This window comes from Pleurodeles waltl, chromosome 5 (genome assembly GCF_031143425.1).
Source record: "Pleurodeles waltl isolate 20211129_DDA chromosome 5, aPleWal1.hap1.20221129, whole genome shotgun sequence".
NCBI lineage: Eukaryota > Metazoa > Chordata > Amphibia > Caudata > Salamandridae > Pleurodeles > Pleurodeles waltl.
The window spans coordinates 981,179,870-981,197,670 of NC_090444.1; the positions used below are offsets into that span (position 1 = coordinate 981,179,870).

At 44.6% G+C, this 17,801-nt stretch overlaps 1 protein-coding gene across 1 annotated transcript in view; it reads right to left on the reverse strand.

Annotated features, from left to right (window-relative positions):
* IGF2R (insulin like growth factor 2 receptor) overlaps positions 1–17,801 on the reverse strand; it is a 1,086,527-nt gene that overhangs the window by 759,573 nt on the left and 309,153 nt on the right. Inside the window, exon 15 of the mRNA XM_069235138.1 lies at positions 165–306. Coding sequence (XP_069091239.1) covers positions 165–306 — 142 coding nt within the window. The remainder of the gene's footprint in view (positions 1–164; positions 307–17,801) is intronic.

Genomic DNA, 17,801 nt, shown 5'->3' on the forward strand with positions numbered 1-17,801 from the left:
TTCCAAGAAATGGTCTCCCATGAAGGCTTTTGTAAATTTAAAAGCAGCATAAATACCAAGATGTTTGGAACATTTCCCACCCAGACTTGAGTCATCAAGAACGAACAGGATAATCTGTCACCAACAGCCAAGGAGCTAAACAGTGGCAGTCTGGGTATACTTGCCTTCTTTCTTTCTGACACGCTCCAGAATTGTCACTACATATGGACACGTTGCCACATACGTTGAGATAAAATTCATATTGAGTTGTGTTCACTTGGTAGGACCCATGTTTCAAGGTCAGCGGCGACAGGTCAAATGAAAATCCTATAAACAATAGAAGAAACGAATCATACTTGTTCTAACACTATGCACAAACTCTTTTAAAAGCCAAGATGTATTTCAGCAAACATGGCAGGCTTTCTGAAACTAAGCCAAACGAGCGATACATAACGAAAACTTAAATTGGCAGTACATTTTCTTAAACGCAAAATGCAAGGAAATAGTTAATCACAGTACATGTAAAATAGTTTTCCTGCTTCAAAGATGCACATAAGTGCATTATTCTGCCATCTAGGGATCACGTCCGGAATTTTTCCAGAAAAATTTACGAGAGACAGAGGCTTTCTGACAATGACAGTAATCCCGTAATGACCTTTTATGCACAAGTGGGTTCTGAAACAAGTGGGAAAAATTCTGTGGAATCATACAAAGCAACAAAAGTTTAAGGTTAAAGTAGAACACAGTTTTTAAGGTTAGGTGTACAATAAGGATCAGCTCTGGAGATGAAACCGATTTCGGAACTAAAAAACATAAGGCCACACTGTAAAGCCAGCATGCAGTTCAGCAAAAGCTGTAAGTAAATAGACACCATTTGTCATGAATACTGAACTAAAAGAGACAGTTCAGGTTAATTTTCAGGTGGGTTGCTCATGGTGCAAGCCAGAGTCACTTTGTTTAATTGTCATAGAGCTAAAAAATTGAAAGAAGCCAAACTCTTCCCACTTAGTGCCCAAATGTCCCTCATCAAATCTGAGTAACAAGGTACAAAAGTCCGTTAACGGACTGCTACCTAAAAAAAAAAAAACTAAAAAAAAAAAATGTGTCTCTTCAAAATGCAGAATTTCCTACATCATGTGGCTGGCACCCTAGCAATAAAACACAGCTCTCCAGCCATGAAGTCTCACACTGACGGACAATGCTTGGGATCAATGCAGATGGGCACCCGTAAGTATATAAAACATTTTTTTATAAATGAAGCTTTGAACTGCCTAATGCACGCCAAATAGAGCAATTTTGAATAGGTTTCTTTGAAGAAGAAGAAGAAAAAAAAAAAGAAGCAGAGAGTTAAAATCAGTAGGCACTATTTGAAGAAAAGTTCCACGAAACCTCTTCAAGGGCACTGTGGCCAAATGGACTGCAGCCTCTAAAGACTAATATTGAAGCTGCGCCTTCAAGAGCATCATTCCACCAGTATCACATCACAACGTGTGAGTGGTGAGTAAGTCAAGTCTCATTTTACATCAAGGATCCTAAGAAATTGTAGTTCCATTTTCTTCTCTCTTCTACAGGGCAGTTGGAGGGTTGCTTATTACTTAAGTAAAATAAATTCTGGACGGGACCTAGATTTTCAGATAAGTAACAGGGGAACTTGATTTATACTCCTAAGCACTGAACAGAGTAGCAATCCCATCTCTACAAAAAGCAGAGAAAAGAGACAAAGACAAAGAAACACACTATTAAAAAAGATTCCATAATGAAGCTTAGCACACCTTGATGGCTGATCTGTAATCTGAGTTCAGACAATAATTTCTTACGTATTGCAGAAATTGAAAGTTTTCTAAGTAAAGTCCTCCCTTATGGAGAAGGGGGGTCCTCGAAAACAGGAGAAAGGGAAATAGTTTGATTGACATGGAGGAATAACTAGCTCTGAGGGAAATCTCAGATGTGTTCTAATCAACACTTTATATGGCAACACTATAAGGATCCTTAAAGCATACAGTCTGAATGTTCACAAAATCTGCAGGTTGGCATGGTAAAAATATTTTAAGATCGCCTTTTCAAAATGGAGGCACGTGAACATTAACTCCTCGGGTGCCTAGGGCGAGCTAGTCTCGTCCTCGGCCACAGTTGCTGTGTGCAGAGGACAAGACCAGCTCGTCCTGCTATGGGCCCTCATCGGGAGCGCTAGCACTCCACCCAAGGGAATGGCACCCCCTCCCCTGGGCAGAGATGTAATAGGGCCATATCCCCACCCCACATAAATGGGGCCAAAGCTGTTCTACCCACCGATGGGTAGATGGGGCAACTGCCCCGGATCCACTCCTCAGGGGGGCAGAAAGCCTACTAGATGCCAGGGAATAAAAATAAAACAAAATTGTGGGGTGGTGGCTACCAACCAGTATGGGCATGGTTATGCCTCCACCCAAACTGAATGGGTTAACATTCTTTCAGCTCTTCCTGCACACTAAAACATCTTATCCCAAGGCAAGCAAGCGGACATTTGATTATTTTGGGTTTTGGTTTTACATTTGGGCCATGAGAGCTTGTCTAACTCTCAATCGTCCCACTTGGAATGGTGAGGGCTGCACTTTTTGGACTTTGGGACGCTGCCATGTACAAAAATCCACAAGACCTAGACACATCTGAAAACTAAACATCTGGGTGAGTCCAGGGTGTTGTGCTTCACATGCACTCCACACCATTTTCTTACCTACAATGCCCTGCAAACCTCCAACGTTGCTGGAAATCACACATTTTTCACACATTTTTGTGAAGGAACCTTCCGGAATGTGCAGGAATCCACAAAATTCCAATCTGCCCTTTTGGACCCACTTTGGTTCCCCCTCAATTTTGACATGTTTTGGCTCTTGCCTGTCACAGGCACTTAGCCCACCTACACAAGTGAGGTATCATTTTTACCGGGAGACTGAGGGGAAGGTTGGGTGGTAGGAAATATGTCCCGGTGTGGTGATCCCACACAGAAATGTGGGATAAATGTGATTTTTTAGCTAAATGAGTTTGCCGAGGATTCTGGGTAAGAAAACATTGGGGGATCCACGCAAGTCACACCTCCCTGGACTCCCTCAGGTGTCTAGTTTTCAGAAATGTTTGGGCTTTGTAAGTTTCCCTATACGGCTGCTGAGCCCAGGACCAAAAACGCAGGTGCACCCGCAAAAACAGGTCGTTTTGTATTTGATAATTTTGATGGGTCCACAAAGTGTTTTGGGGCATTTCCTCTCGTGGGCACTAGGCCTATCCACACAAGTGAGATACCATTTTTATCAGGAGACTTGGGGAAATGCTGGGTGGAAGGAAATTTGTGGCTCCCCTCAGATTCCAGGACTTTGTCACCGAAATGTGAGGAAAAAGTATTTTTGGGGCCAAATTTTGAGGTTTGCAAAGGATTCTAGGTAACTGAACCTGGTGAGAGCCCCACAAGTTACCCCTTCTTGGATTACCCTAGGTGTCTAGTTTTGAAAAATGCACAGGTTTGGTATTTTTCCAGAGGTGCTGGCTGAGCTAGAGGCCAAAATCCACAGCTAGGCACTTTGCAAAAAACACGTCAGATTTCAATGTGATGTGTCCACGTTGCGTTTTGGGACATTTTGTGTCGCGGGCACTAGACCTACCCACAAAAGTGAGGTACCATTTTTATCAGGAGACTTGGGGGAACACAGAATAGAAGAACAAGTGTTACTGCCCTTGTCTTTCTCTACATTTGTTCCTTCCAAATTTAAGACAATGTGAAAAAAGATGTCTATTTGAGAAATGCCCTGTAATTCACATGCTAATATGGGGACCCCGGAATTCAGAGATGTGCAAATAACCACTGCTTCTCTACACCTTATCTTGTACCCATTTTGGAAATACAAAGGTTTCCTTGATATCTATTTTTCAGTCTTTATATTTCAGCAAATGAATTGTTGTATACCTGGTATACAATGAAAATCAGCTCATTTAGTGGCTCTGGGTAACTAGGGTTCTTGATGAACCTACAAGCCCTATAAATCTGCGTAACCAGAAGAATCCGGCAGACGTAACAATATATTGCTTTCCAAAATCTCCCATTGCAGGAAAAAGTTAGAGTAAAACCTGGAGAAAAATGGCAGGTTTTTTCACCTCAATTTCAATATTTGTTTTTTATTTCAGCTGTTATTTTCTGTAGGAAAACCTTGAAGGATCTACACAAGTGACCCCTTGCTGAATTCAGAATTTTGTCTACTTTTCAGAAATATTTAGCCTTCCGGGATCCAGCATTGGTTTCACACCCATTTCTGTCACTAACTGGAAGGAGGATAAAAGCACAAAATATAGTAAAAATGGGGTATGCCCCAGTAAAATGCCAAAATTGTGTTGAAAAATGTGTTTTTCTGATTCAAGTCTGCCTGTTCCTGAAAGCTGGAAAGATCGTGATTTTAGCACCGCAAAACCTTTGTTGATGCCATTTTCAGGGAAAAAACCACAAGCCTTTTTCTGCAGCCCTTTTCCCCATTTAAAAAAAACAAGCAGAATTTTCGCTATATTTTAGCTAATTTCTTGATGACCTCCAGGGGAACTCACAAACTCTGGGTTCCTCTAGAATCCCTAGGATGTGGGAAAAAAGGACGCAAATTTGGCGTGGGTAGCTTATGTAGACAAAAAGTTATGAGGGCCTAAGCGCGAACTGCCCCAAATAGCCAAAAAAAAGCCTGCCACCTGAGGGGGGAAATGCCTGGCAGAGAAGGGGGTTAAAATTACTTCATTAAGTTTGCACCTTTATTTAAGAAAACTGTAGCAGATCTTTCTCCAAATAATGATGTTGGATTACTGCTTCTTCCTGACATTTGCGATATTCTTTTGGACGCACCAAATGCAGAAGCTCTTCCAACTGAGAGCACAGGATATTCTGATGGGTGAGTGTCTAGCTTAGTCCAAAGGTTTTCATGCAGTCCTGAGGAAAATTTAAGTGTCTATATTTCAAGATGTCAAGAGCCAAGCTGTCAAGTCAATAAAGGAAGATGGCGGGAAAGCATCTGGCCCATGATCTTAAACAGGAGATGCAGTCTGCATGCCCGTCCCTCCTAAGGGCGTTCTGAGACATGCAGAAGGTCGATAAACTATTAGTGGTGTGGTCACTGAGGTTCAATCACTATCATCTGAGCCTGGTCTCTTTTTAGTTTAATGATGACAGATGAAAACAAGCGAGATTGCGCTGCGAAAAAAGAGAAAAAGTAGTCCACAAACTGGACGGAAAACAGCGAGCCTCGTATGTTTTCGGTACTGGGTCGCTGCGCTCGAGAAGTGCTAACCACCAGAAATGGCATAACATATGCATGCCTTCCACTAATGAAAGCAAGCAGATTTTAAAAGGCAAGACAACGAACCAATGAAAGACACTGACGTGACATGGGCAGGGCTCCGAACCCTTTTCTAACTACTACAGCGTCTCGCAAGCGCATGAAACGCAGGCTCAACCCTAAAAAGGCTATTGGACGAAATGTGTACACAAACTTCTATGACAAGCTCAGCAAAAGTGGATTTCCCAGAGTGCCTAGACAATGAAAACTGGATGCTTAGTTTGCACATTTTTGGTTGTCTGCATTTGCTCTATTTGGGAATACTTAATTTGCTAAAGTAGTCATTCAGCAATGCATCATTTAATACCCATTTGTGATTCTCTTTAAAATACCTGATAATAGAGTCTGCTTCTTCATTTTGGGAGACCAGAAAGATGGACTGCAGTGATGTGTAAGTTTCTGGTAATCCAGTCACCACATTGTGGGTGTCTCTAGGCACAAAATCTTAGATTATGGGTTTCTAGCTTCAAGGGTTTCTAGCTCTGACTTCATGTGCTGCATTTCATTATGCTCTTGAGAACCAAAAAAAAGTGTTAACATAAAAAAGGTATATTTGAATCCTCTGGTGGGATTTCAATTTCACTCCAGTAAGTCGAAGCCATAACTAACAAAGCCAGACTAGCCCATAGCAGTAACTCTGAGGAGCCAGAAAGATTGATCTGTTGCTGTATTGATCACCTACTTGCAAACCCTCATCGACTCCTGCTGAACTTCTTGGAAATCCTGAAACTCTTTCTTTGCAATGTTGTCTTGAAACACTGAAGAGATTTCCAAAGACATCGAGGTATCTTCCAAGTAAGTCAGTGGCACTCACTGTCCTCATTGTAACTGCAGGAATACCATAAAACTTTCCTCCCACTATCAGTTCTCGTGCTCTGTTTCCTGAGTTTCCAAGTTGGCAGACACCCTCATTTAAATGTTTCACTGTTTGCTTCTCCATCCAGCTACTCTTATTCGCTACGGCATGCAAGCAGTGGGCACTCCCTGTCCACACAAGTCATGTGTCGAATACATTGCTTACAACTTTGACACTCTGCAGGGAAACCTCACCCTGCCCAGAACAATAACAAACCTTGCTGGATACCCCCACTGCACCCATTCCTGCACCAGAGTCCCTTGAGGGCAGGGTCTGGGGCACTGGGCGGCCTCCTGTGGGTCTCACATGACTCAGCCAATGCACTACAGAGCACGCCGGTACTATTCATCATCTCAAAACTTGACAGCGCTCCCACGTTCTACTAGAATTCACTTGACTATGCTCAGTTTGGGCCTACTGCTGGTTGCAATAGGCCCCACTAGTTGTTCCCATAGTTCACACACAAGTCCACAGACCCCCTCCTCTTCGTTTTTTTTATGGCAGGTAATGGCAGACAGACTTCATATAACTACTCCCGCAGATAGGGAAGTTCCGAACTCCTTGACACTCATGACAAACTGCGGCCAACAGACCTCAGATCTCACAAGACCCAGGCTGGGTGGTTCCTGGGACGGAATTTCCTCCTCCGTATTTTCTCAACATGCACTGCGGGCATAACCCCTCCCCCCCAAAAAAAAACATAACCCATGGCTTCCGTATCCAGCATCTGCTTACTTACCCTCAATGTCTGAGGTATGCACATGGCCAAGAAAAGGTATGCAGTTTACTCCTATGCTAAACGACAACAGGTGCACATAGTACTTATTCAAGAATCTCACACAACCACTGAGGAATTGGTGCACTGGGGCACCATCCATGCTACCACTTATTCAGCATGCACACGGGGAGCCTTGGTTTGGGTTTGGCTGGGTACTCAATTTCAAGTGACAGACATGACCACTGACATGGAAGGCAGGTATGCACTCCTCAAGGGCTATTTGGACAGCAAAGCCCTACTCCTAGGTAGCATCTGCGCCCCCAATTACGATCAAGAAGCATTCTGGTACACACTCTCCACTGTGCTAAAACACAACATACAGATGTCATGGATACTGATGGGCGACTGCAACAGCATATTAGACCTTGTTTGGGTCAGATCACATCCCCCTGCCGCGCTCTCCCTCTTACACACAAGCAGACCGGTTAAGAGGTTAGGCGCACCACTGGTCCCTCTCTGACGCTTGGAGAGGCCACCCCGCCTAGGGCTAAACTCTATTACTTTTTTCCGGCCCCACACAACCTATATGTACCTCTAGACCGATTTCTCTGTTCCACTTCCCTACTCCCCCTTATCAGACACTCCAACTATTCAGGACGTACCGTCTCTGATTACGACACCCATGTCATAGAGCTACGCTGGCAGCCTCCACGCCCACCACGCCTTCATGTTGACTCCCACAGGATTGGCTGGAAGACAGTGTCTTTTGTGACACACAACGAATACACATTCGAAGATACTTTGCCGAAAACCAGGGCACCGCAGCCACTAGAACTCTTGAATGAGATGCCTTCAAGGTGGTGACTAGAGGAACATACATGCAGGAAATTGTGGGTGTTCGAAAGATGCTAGACAAGGAAATATCCGAAGCCAGGCGCTGCCTTGGCAACCTACGGAAATAAGCGGACCAGAATTCTGTGTCCCTCCCAGCTTACACAACAGCGAAAACAAAATATACGACCCTACTAAAGCGATTGCAGTGCTTTGACCTCGCAGCTCATGCAGCCAAACCGCATAGAGACGGTGAAAAGTCGGGTCACGCCCTGTGCTGGCTGATCAGACAGGAACTCTCTGTCCGCCCCATCATGGAGATAATCATCGAACCAGAAACTCCGATACGCACACATAGTGAGATATTACAAGCATTTCACATATACTGGACCTCTATTTACCAAGTGCCGCCACCCCCCATCCCGAAGGTGTCATCCTCGTTCGAAGAGGGCCTCGCCCATTCATGTGTTGCTGATTCCACCAGGCTTACCCTTGACACAGCAATTACGACATCCAAGATATCACATGCTATCAAAGACAGCACACAATAAAACCTCGGGACTCGGGTCATCCCTTGAATACTACACAACGTTTTCCACACTCCTCACTCCCCGTCTTACCGGGATGTTTAAGATGGCCCTCCAACTCTCTGAGCTCCCACAATCCCTTCGAGAATCCCTTATAGGCAAAGTTCTCAAATGTGACAGAGATCCTACCCACCTGGGGTCATACCATCCCATCACCATTCTCCAAGCAGACTATAAAATCCTGGGAAAAACCCTGGCCGCCAGATATTCCCTGATTCTCTCAGAGCTAATAAATATGGACCAGAAGGTGTTTGTTCCGAGCTGAAGCATTTCTCAAAAATATACAGCGTCTTTTCCACAGCCACTAGATCTGGAAAAGACAACTGACATGCTGTGTTGTGAATTTCTCTTCCAGATATTAGCTTGCCGGGGCACAGAGCAGCGGCTACTCGCCTGTACCAAACAGTTGTTTGCCAACCCATCTTCCCGGTTTTGTCTGGGTTGCTTTATCTCTGCCCTTTTAGGGTAGGACGTGGCACCCGAGAGGGATGCCCGGTCTCCTCGTTATCTGCAATGGCAATGGAACCACTTGCCACATGATTACACTGGGAGGGCCAAGAGTGGGGCATACACCTGGCGGACAGAAAGCATGCTGTATCTTCATATGGTGACAACCTCCAACTATACCTCCAGGACGTCACAGCTGATCTCTCTTATCTCCACGAAACTCTCACCAACTTTGCCAAAAGATTGCACTAGCTAAATTTGTCTTCTTGCCTTGCCCATTAAATTATTTTGCAAACTTACCCTTGATACCTCGGAAGGTGTTCTTTAACTAACTAGATTCTCTTTTGTGCAGGCTCATCTGTGGTAAAGGACGACTGGACGCCCCCTCCTTTGAAAAATATTTCTTAACTGCACAGTTACAATGGCTCTTGTCCTGGATGGCGCAACAGTACATGGGCGAGGCAAGTGATGAACGAGTGTTCATATCATTAGCTACAATTTGAGATTTTCTCCTTCCTAGGCCTTTGCCCTTCTCGCCCTGGCAGCTACAAATGGCCGTAGCACATTCTTACATGCTTCGCATAAATTGCCTTGCCAGTGGAGCTCAAGCATATACACCAGCAATGCCATGGTTGGCCTCCGTCTCTTTCCAGGTTACGATTAGAGCTTTACAACTCTCGACTGACCAATCGCTGACCTGTTTTTGGAAGGCCAGTCCCTCAACTTCGAGCAACTGGCCACAGACCATGGCCTCCCACTGGGACAATTCCTTACTCACCACCAACTCCACATCTACTCTCTGGGGCATATCAGAAACGAAAAAGTAATACACACCATACCCACCATGGGTGAAGGCCGTCATCTAATAACCTGGTCACATAAATCTATTTGCAAGCTTGTATACATTCCACTCACTACACTCCAACATAAACTGAAGGATGAAATTGGGAGAGTATTGCATGACAAGGGGTGGATGCAGGCACTAGAGCATCCCAAACAGGTATCCTGATTTAAAAATATCCAATTCTTTATACTGGACTGAGCATACCTTTCCCCCATCCAACTGAACCGCTATTACCCAAACACACAAATTGGTTCTACCTGCTGTCACACACCCAAAGCGGATCTTACACATATTTTATGGTCGTGCCTGGCCTTGCAACACTACTGGCAGTCAGTACACAACACTTTACAGAAGGTTACAGAACTGCCTGGTCTCCGCATGAGGGAGGCGACTGCCTTAGGTATCTTCAAGCCCCAGAACCAACATAAGGTACGCACCCAATCTGCTGCGTTGGTGCTTCTTCTTGCCAAACGCATGCTTACACCTCACTGGCGATTGCCAGCAGGCCAGTCTGTGGTGGACTGGCATGGAGGGGTGTGCAAATGGGGATGAACAGGGGAGGATGCTCTTCACTACAAGGAGGCCTGACATCTCTGCAAACATCTCATCCCCTCACAATGGACTACACTTCATGCACAGTACCTCCAAACACTCAAACATGATGACCAACACCCCCACCACCACCCACCATGACATATACAGTGACTGCCTCTGTACCCATGACTTGGGCAAGCCCACCACATGCAGCGACCCTCACTTAGTAACCTAGGCTACCATAAGACTACAATTCCTTTGCACAGACTTCAGGTGGAAACAGATTCCTGGGTAAACCCCCTTCCCTTTACCCTCAATTCCTTCTTGCCCAATCGCCCGGCCCTCCAAACTTTATTGGACCATGTCTATAACTCCCATCGAAAAGCATGTCTTGCACCTCTCCCTTGACACTGATTATCTGCCACTGCCAACCCTTGTACATATCCCTTCCACTCCCAAGTTCTCGTTTGCACCCCCGTTAAATGCCCTTGTGGCAAGGCACACTGAGCCCCCCCTGGTTTTCATCGCTAATTCCTTCCTAGTCCCTTCCTTAATCAGACTTGGTGGCAATTGCATGTGATGTTATCTATGTTTTGATTATAAAACCATATTTTCTTTCTGGTATATTGTTTCCATTCTTTTTGTAAACAAGAATAATCTGCATAGTTGCATGTGCTGTTCACAAGGAAAACCCCAATAAAAATATTTTTGCACAAAAAAAACAACAACAAAAAACAAAGAAGTGTGAGAATAATATTGGATAAGCCTCTGACTGGCGAGGAGGGACAGACGCATATGAATATATAAGATACCAATGTTGGAGAACTGTAGTTACAGGCAGGTAACTATTTCCCCCCCCTACACTGGATCTTTTATATATTCAAATGCTTCAATCTAAATAGCAAGCGGTATACATTCTAATACATAACAAAAGCGGGAACAGGGCTCACCTTCACAGAAACCGGTTTTTCAGTACTGCTTGTCCCACTGCCATGTCCACGTCTTAGAAGTAGTTCTTTGTGGAGGTATGCCAAGATGTCAAGGTGTCTGCACTGCAGATGTCTTTCAAGGGCACTCCAGAATAGAGTACCACAAATGAAGCCATGCTCCTGGTGGGATGCACCTTCACTCTTCTCTGGAGTGGGCACTCAGCCTCAGAAGAAAATACAGGCTGAGAGCCAACAAGCTATCTCCTGCTTCGACAAGGGATGACTTGGTATTGGCTGTCCAAAAGACACAAACAACTGGTCCAAAGTATGTCCTTTGTTTTGTTAATGTAGAACTTCAGGCATCTACGCAGGTCCAAAAAATGTAATGATCTTTTTGCCGACGTAGATGGATTTGGGAAAAGAGATACAAGAATAACAGATTAATTCAAATGAAAGTCAGTAGGAACCTTAGGTATAAAGTTGGGATTGGTTCTCAATATCACTTTGTCCTTTGCAAACCTAAGGAAAGGATCCTTGATGATAAACACTTAAATTTCTCACACTCTCCTTGCAGATATCAAAGCCAGTAGAAGCGCCATTTTACATGAGACAAATTTCAAATGTGTGTATAGGTTCGAAGAAGGCAGCATCAATTGACTGAGGACAAAACTGAGTTCCCATGGAACTGGTGGATGTAAAAGTGGTGGAAATGCTCTAAAGAGTTGTTTCATGAGTTGTTTTATGAATTCTTGGGAGAACAGAGAAGATGCCGACTGCTCAGTTCTCCTAAATCTTGAGACTCCCACAGATGGACTCTGACTGAAAAATATTTAAGCCCACAGTTCGCTAGACTTAATAAATTCAGTAGAATTTGGATGAGGTTTTATTCCCAGTGGATGATGACCATTATACTTGCACCATATACAAAAAGGCTTCCACTTGGCATTGTAGGTCTTAGTAGTTGAAGCTCGAGCTTGTGCCAAAATATTTCTACTGTAGTGTGGTAAATCCAAATGACCTTATTCAAGGTGGTCAGGTCAAGTTCAGCAGCATGGGGTCTTGATAGAGGAAAGAATCCTGGGATGCGCCTTCAGAGGAATGGCTGTAACAATATTGGCGTAGTCGCACTGGAGCAATGAGGATCAGGGTGCAATGATTTGTCTTCATCAACACCCTGGGAATCACGGGAAATGGATCAGCAAAGATTTTGGACCAACTGATAGAAAGGGCACTGCCCTTCGCCTTTGGATGAAAAAACCTTCCAAACAAGGGCTTTTGCTTTTGTCCGGAGTAGCAAAGAGATAAATCATGAGCTGACCCCCAATGATTGAATGTATAATTCACCTAGCCCTATTCTAGTTCCCACTGGTGACAATTCGAAAGCTGCTGATTAAGCACCCCATTGTTCTGGCAGCCTGGTAGATGTTCCACAGCAGTGTCAATTTTGTGAAAAATGGCCCAATTTCACAGTAGTTGAGCCTCTATGTAAAACATGGAGATTGTGTTGTCAGTCCTGAGTATGACTGGTTTCCCTGGTAGCCTCGAAAGAATGCTTGCAAGCCTAGACGTATGGCCTGGAATTCTAACACTTTTATATGTAGTGTTTTTTCAGTATCTGACCACAGGCTTCTGATCTGTTACTACGGGAGAGCACGCCAGGGTAGGTTACCCTGCGCACAATCAGCACAAAAAAAATAGTGACCGCTTACGACATGCTACTTTCCAAGGGGCCTCCCGTATGACGAGGGATAGGCGACATTTTTGTTCCTATTTTTGACAGATAGTTTACTTGAATGTAAGTGACTGCATTATTTGTTTTTGATTTCAATGATCTAACTCCCTTCAACTTATTAAGAGTCAGGAGAAGTTTTGTTAATTGTTGGTCCTGAAGAAGCGTCACAGGATCTGTATAGATCATGGTACGCGAAACATGTTGACCATAATGTAGGGGATTGGCGATAATTTCCCATCTCCAGTTCTAGGTAGAAAGTGGTTGAGCATGAACTCTCATTTTCCACTTTCCTTGTGTTTTTAATCTTGGTCTTAGCCCTGCCATTCCGATATATTAAACAATACTGAAGTTAGTGGGGCTGAGAACTAATTTTAACTTATTACTCTCCTGCCAGGAAAAGTGCCTGACCTTTACAATTTCTAGTGAGTGTTTATCACTACGGCAGCCACTTATAAAAAAGATCTCCAGCAAAGAGCCCCCTAACGGGGAGCCCGACAGACATTGCAGTGCCGGTCTGACTAGGAGCAACCCACACTGCCTGTGGCATAGGTGGGTCACCCCTCTAGCAGGCCTTACAGCCCTAAGGCAGGGTGCACTATTCCACAGGTGAGGGCATATGTGCATGAGCACTATGCCCCTACAGTGTCTAAGCAAAACCTTAGACATTGTAAGTGCAGGGTAGCCATAAAGTGTATATAGTCTGGGAGTTTGTCAAACACAAACTGCACAGTTCCATAATGGCTACACTGAAAACTGGGAAGTTTGGTATCAAACTTCTCAGCACAATAAATGCACACGGATGCCAGTGTGCAATTTATTGTAAAATACACCCAGAGGGCATCTTAGAGATGCCCCCTGAAAACATACCCGACTTCCAGTGTTGGCTGACTAGTTTCTGCCAGCGTGCCACACACCAGACATGTTTCTGGCCACATGGGGAGAGTGTCTTAGTCACTCTGTGGCCAGGAACAAAGCCTGTACTGGGTGGAGGTGCTTCTCACCTCCCTCTGCAGAAACTGTAACACCTGGCGGTGAGCCTCAAAGGCGCACCCCTTTTGTTACATCGCCCCAGGGCATCCCAGTTACTGGAGATGCCCGCCCCTCCGGCCTCTGCCCCCACTTTTGGCAGCAAGTCTGGAGGAGATAATGAGAAAAACAGGGAGGAGTCACCCACCAGTCAGGACAGCCCCTAAGGTGTCCTGAGCTGAGGTGACCCTTACTTTTAGAAATCCTCCATCTTGTGGACGGAGGATTCCCCCAATAGGATTAGGGATGTGCCCCTCTCCCCACAGGGAGGAGGGGGCACAAAGAGGGTGTAGCCACCCTCAAGGACAGTAGCCATTGGCTACTGCCTTCCCAGACCTAAACACACCCCTAAATTCAGTATTTTAGGGGCCCCCAGAACCTAGGAAACTAGATTCCTGCAACCTTAACCAGAAGAAGGACTGCTGACCTGAAGCCCTGCAGTGAAGACGGAGACGACAACTGCTTTGGCCCCAGCCCTACCGGCCTGTCTCCCAACTTCGAAGAAAAACTGCAACAGCGACGCATCCAACTGGGACCAGCGACCTCTGAAGCCTCAGAGGACTGCCCTGCAACCAAGGACCAAGAAACTCCTGTGAACAGCGGCCCTGTTCAACAATCTGCAACAAAGAAACAACTTTGAAGACTTCACGTTTCCCACCGGAAGCGTGAGACTTTACACTCTGCATCCGACTCCCCCAGCTCGACCTGAGGAAAACCAACACTACAGGGAGGGCTCCCTGGTGACTCCGAGCCCGTGAGTAGCCAGAGACGACCCCCCTGAGCCCCCACAGCGACGCCTGCAGAGGAAATCCAGAGGCTCCCCCTGACCGCGACTGCCTGTAACAAGGAACCAGACGCCTGGAACCAACACTGCACCCACAGCCCACAGGACCTGAAGGAACCGAACTCCAGTGCAGGAGCGACCCCCAGGCGACCCTTTGCCTAGCCCAGGTGGTGGCTACCCCGAGGAGCCCCCCCTTTGCCTGCCTGCATCGTTGAAGGGACCCCCGGGTCTCCGCATCACAACTATCTGAAACCAGACGCCTGTTTGCACTCTGCACCCAGCCGCCCCTGTGCCGCTGAGGGTGTACTTTTTGTACCTGCTTGTGCCCCCCCCCCCGGTGCCCTACAAAACCCCCCTGGTCTGCCCCCGAGGACGCTGGTACTTACCTGCTGGCTGACTGGAACCGGGGCACCCCTGTTCTCCATTGAAGCGTATGTGTTTTGGGTACCTCTTTGACCTCTGCACCTGACCGGCCCTGAACTGCTGGTGTGGTAACTTTGGGGTTGCCTTGAACCCCCAACGGTGGGCTACCTTGGACCCAACTTTGAACCCTGTAGGTGGTTTACTTACCTGCAAAACTAACAAACACTTACATCCCCCAGGAACTGTTGAAAATTGCACTGTCTAGTTTTAAAATAGCTATTGCCATTTTTGTGAAAACTGTATATGCCATTTTGCTAATTCAAAGTTCCTAAAGTACCTAAGTGAAATACCTTTCATTTATTGGCCTGGAATTGTCTTTGAGTGTGTGTTCCTCATTTATTGCCTGTGTGTGTACAACAAATGTTTAACACTACCCTCTGATAAGCCTACTGCTCGACCACACTACCACAAAATAGAGCATTAGAATTATCTCTTTTTGCCACTATCTTACCTCTAAGGGGAACCCTTGGACTCTGTGCACACTATTTCTTACTTTGAAATAGTATATACAGAGCCAACTTCCTACAGTATGTGAGTCTCAAAGAGCAAACATGTTTTTATCCGCAGCTAGTTTCTTCGAAGATTACGTATTCACCCAAGTAGCTAATCTAAACAGCAAGGTAAATGTATTTGCAGCAGATTTGTATGCCCACCCAAACTGCATGCATGCATATATTTGAACATATGAATGAACAATGAGCTCCCAGCAGCAACAGAACTGCCAGCCTTCCGTTAAGTTTACACTGTTTGAAAAAGCAAATTAAGTTTTAAAGCCACTCTTGAGAGCTGGCTATCGGGTCACACTAAGTGAGAGCAGAGAAATAATGGTCAACATTGATAAAACTGTATTGTTCCATAATAATTAAATTAAGATTTTTCTGGTAAGAATGTACATTGAGAGAATTAGTGTTTGTCAGTCTAACAAAAAGAAAGGGCCACTTATGGTGTTCTCAGCTGATTTTACTTCTGAAACTTTTGCTGCCAAAATAAGATCACAGGATGCCATAAAATCAGCAGGAACCATTTTAAGAAATGTCCTGAAAGATTTAGATTTTGGACTTGATCACAAATTTTGTGATGCCCCAGAGCTCCGCAAATCATGTGAGTCAACAAGAATGCCTGGTGGTGTCATAACATTTTCTACATCATTGCTTAATGTCAGCACAGCAAAACTGTTACAAACTAAGGTTCTTGAGTTCGGAACAGAAGCTGACAACATTGATGATGGCTTTGAAGATGTAAGCGAAGAAATGGAAAGCAATCCCATGAACCAACAGGCTTATGATGAGCAAATGTACTGTCTTTTCCAAATCATGTTTTATGAATTACATCATGGCAAAAAGAAAACTCTGCTACACATGATATCTGCCGACACAATCTGTGACAAGTGCAAAAGAAGAGAGCTAATCACTACAATGAATAGGATTGGTGTATCAACAAGTTATAATGACATAGAAAGGAGCAGGTTCTTGTTAGCAGCTCATGCTATAAACTCTTGTGAATCTGACAGCACATCACTTCCAAGTCACTTTACCAGGAAAGGATTTACAATAGCTACTCCTGATAATTTTGAAGAAAGCTCTTCTTTGTCTGGAACATCCAACACACGATATTGGCATGGTGCCTTTTCAAGACTGTACCAATGAAGTAGCTGCTGGAAAACAAGCTGTGTCAGCTGTAGGAATAAACAAACGTATCTGCAAACTTATAACCCAAAGTGTGCAAAATTACTACTTATTACAAACCATCAACACGTCCCACTCTACCAGAAAGTTACAAAGTGGCTGGGGACATGGATCTTATTCTACCTGATGCTGCTATCCACAAAGCAGATTCAACTGAATTTATCATACTGCTTAGTTGGTGTGGAATGAAGGATGGACTTCATGCTCTGATCTCCCAGAATACCGTTTCACTGAAGAAGGTTGGGTTTACCCGTAATACCATCTCCAGTCACAAACTACGCAACAGTATACACAGCTCAAAACAATTTCCAAAATATCAGTGCTCAGCTTGAAGACCAGCCTACCCTGCCAATTTTCTGCGCTTAATTCGTTTTCCGCATTATAGCGGACATTTTTTTTTAGCAATAGTAGAATTTGTGATCTTTATCCAATGATGGGCATTTCCACAACAAAAGGTTGTGTTGCCGTGTACAGAACGTTCTCAGTGGATGTGGCACAGACGACGCACTTTGGAAGCTAAACTGACCAGTCAGTATTGAGTGGAACTCATTATGTTAGTTTGTTACAAGGTATGCTCATCAAAATCTGAGGCTACAGAAACAATGTGTTGGAATGCTTTCTGGAACAAGAATGACAGGTTAGGTTTATGCACTTAATTCAAAAGACATAATGAAAAGCCAGACAATGTTCAATACACTCATTTAAAAATAAGAAAATCTGAAAACCGAGTTCGCAGAGTTTGTTAACGTGAAGAAAAATCTGAACTTTGCAATACTGAGGAAATGTTTTACACATGATAGCTCTAGTGAAAAACTTGGTACATGGTGATCTGAAAGGTGATTGGGAGCTGAATGTGAAGACTGTGGAGTCACTGATTACTGTGATTCGCGAATTCAATTGCATAAACTACCTGAGCTATGAGTCCTGGTATTTGGAAAGAATGAATAAGCTAGTAGTAGAAAAACCATACCTCTATAGAAAATTCATCCGAAGACATTTTGAATAGGAAGGTTCAATGCTGTGACTCCAGACATAAAACTGCAACAGACGATCCAGCAATCACAGAAAAGCTCTAAGGAAATTTTTA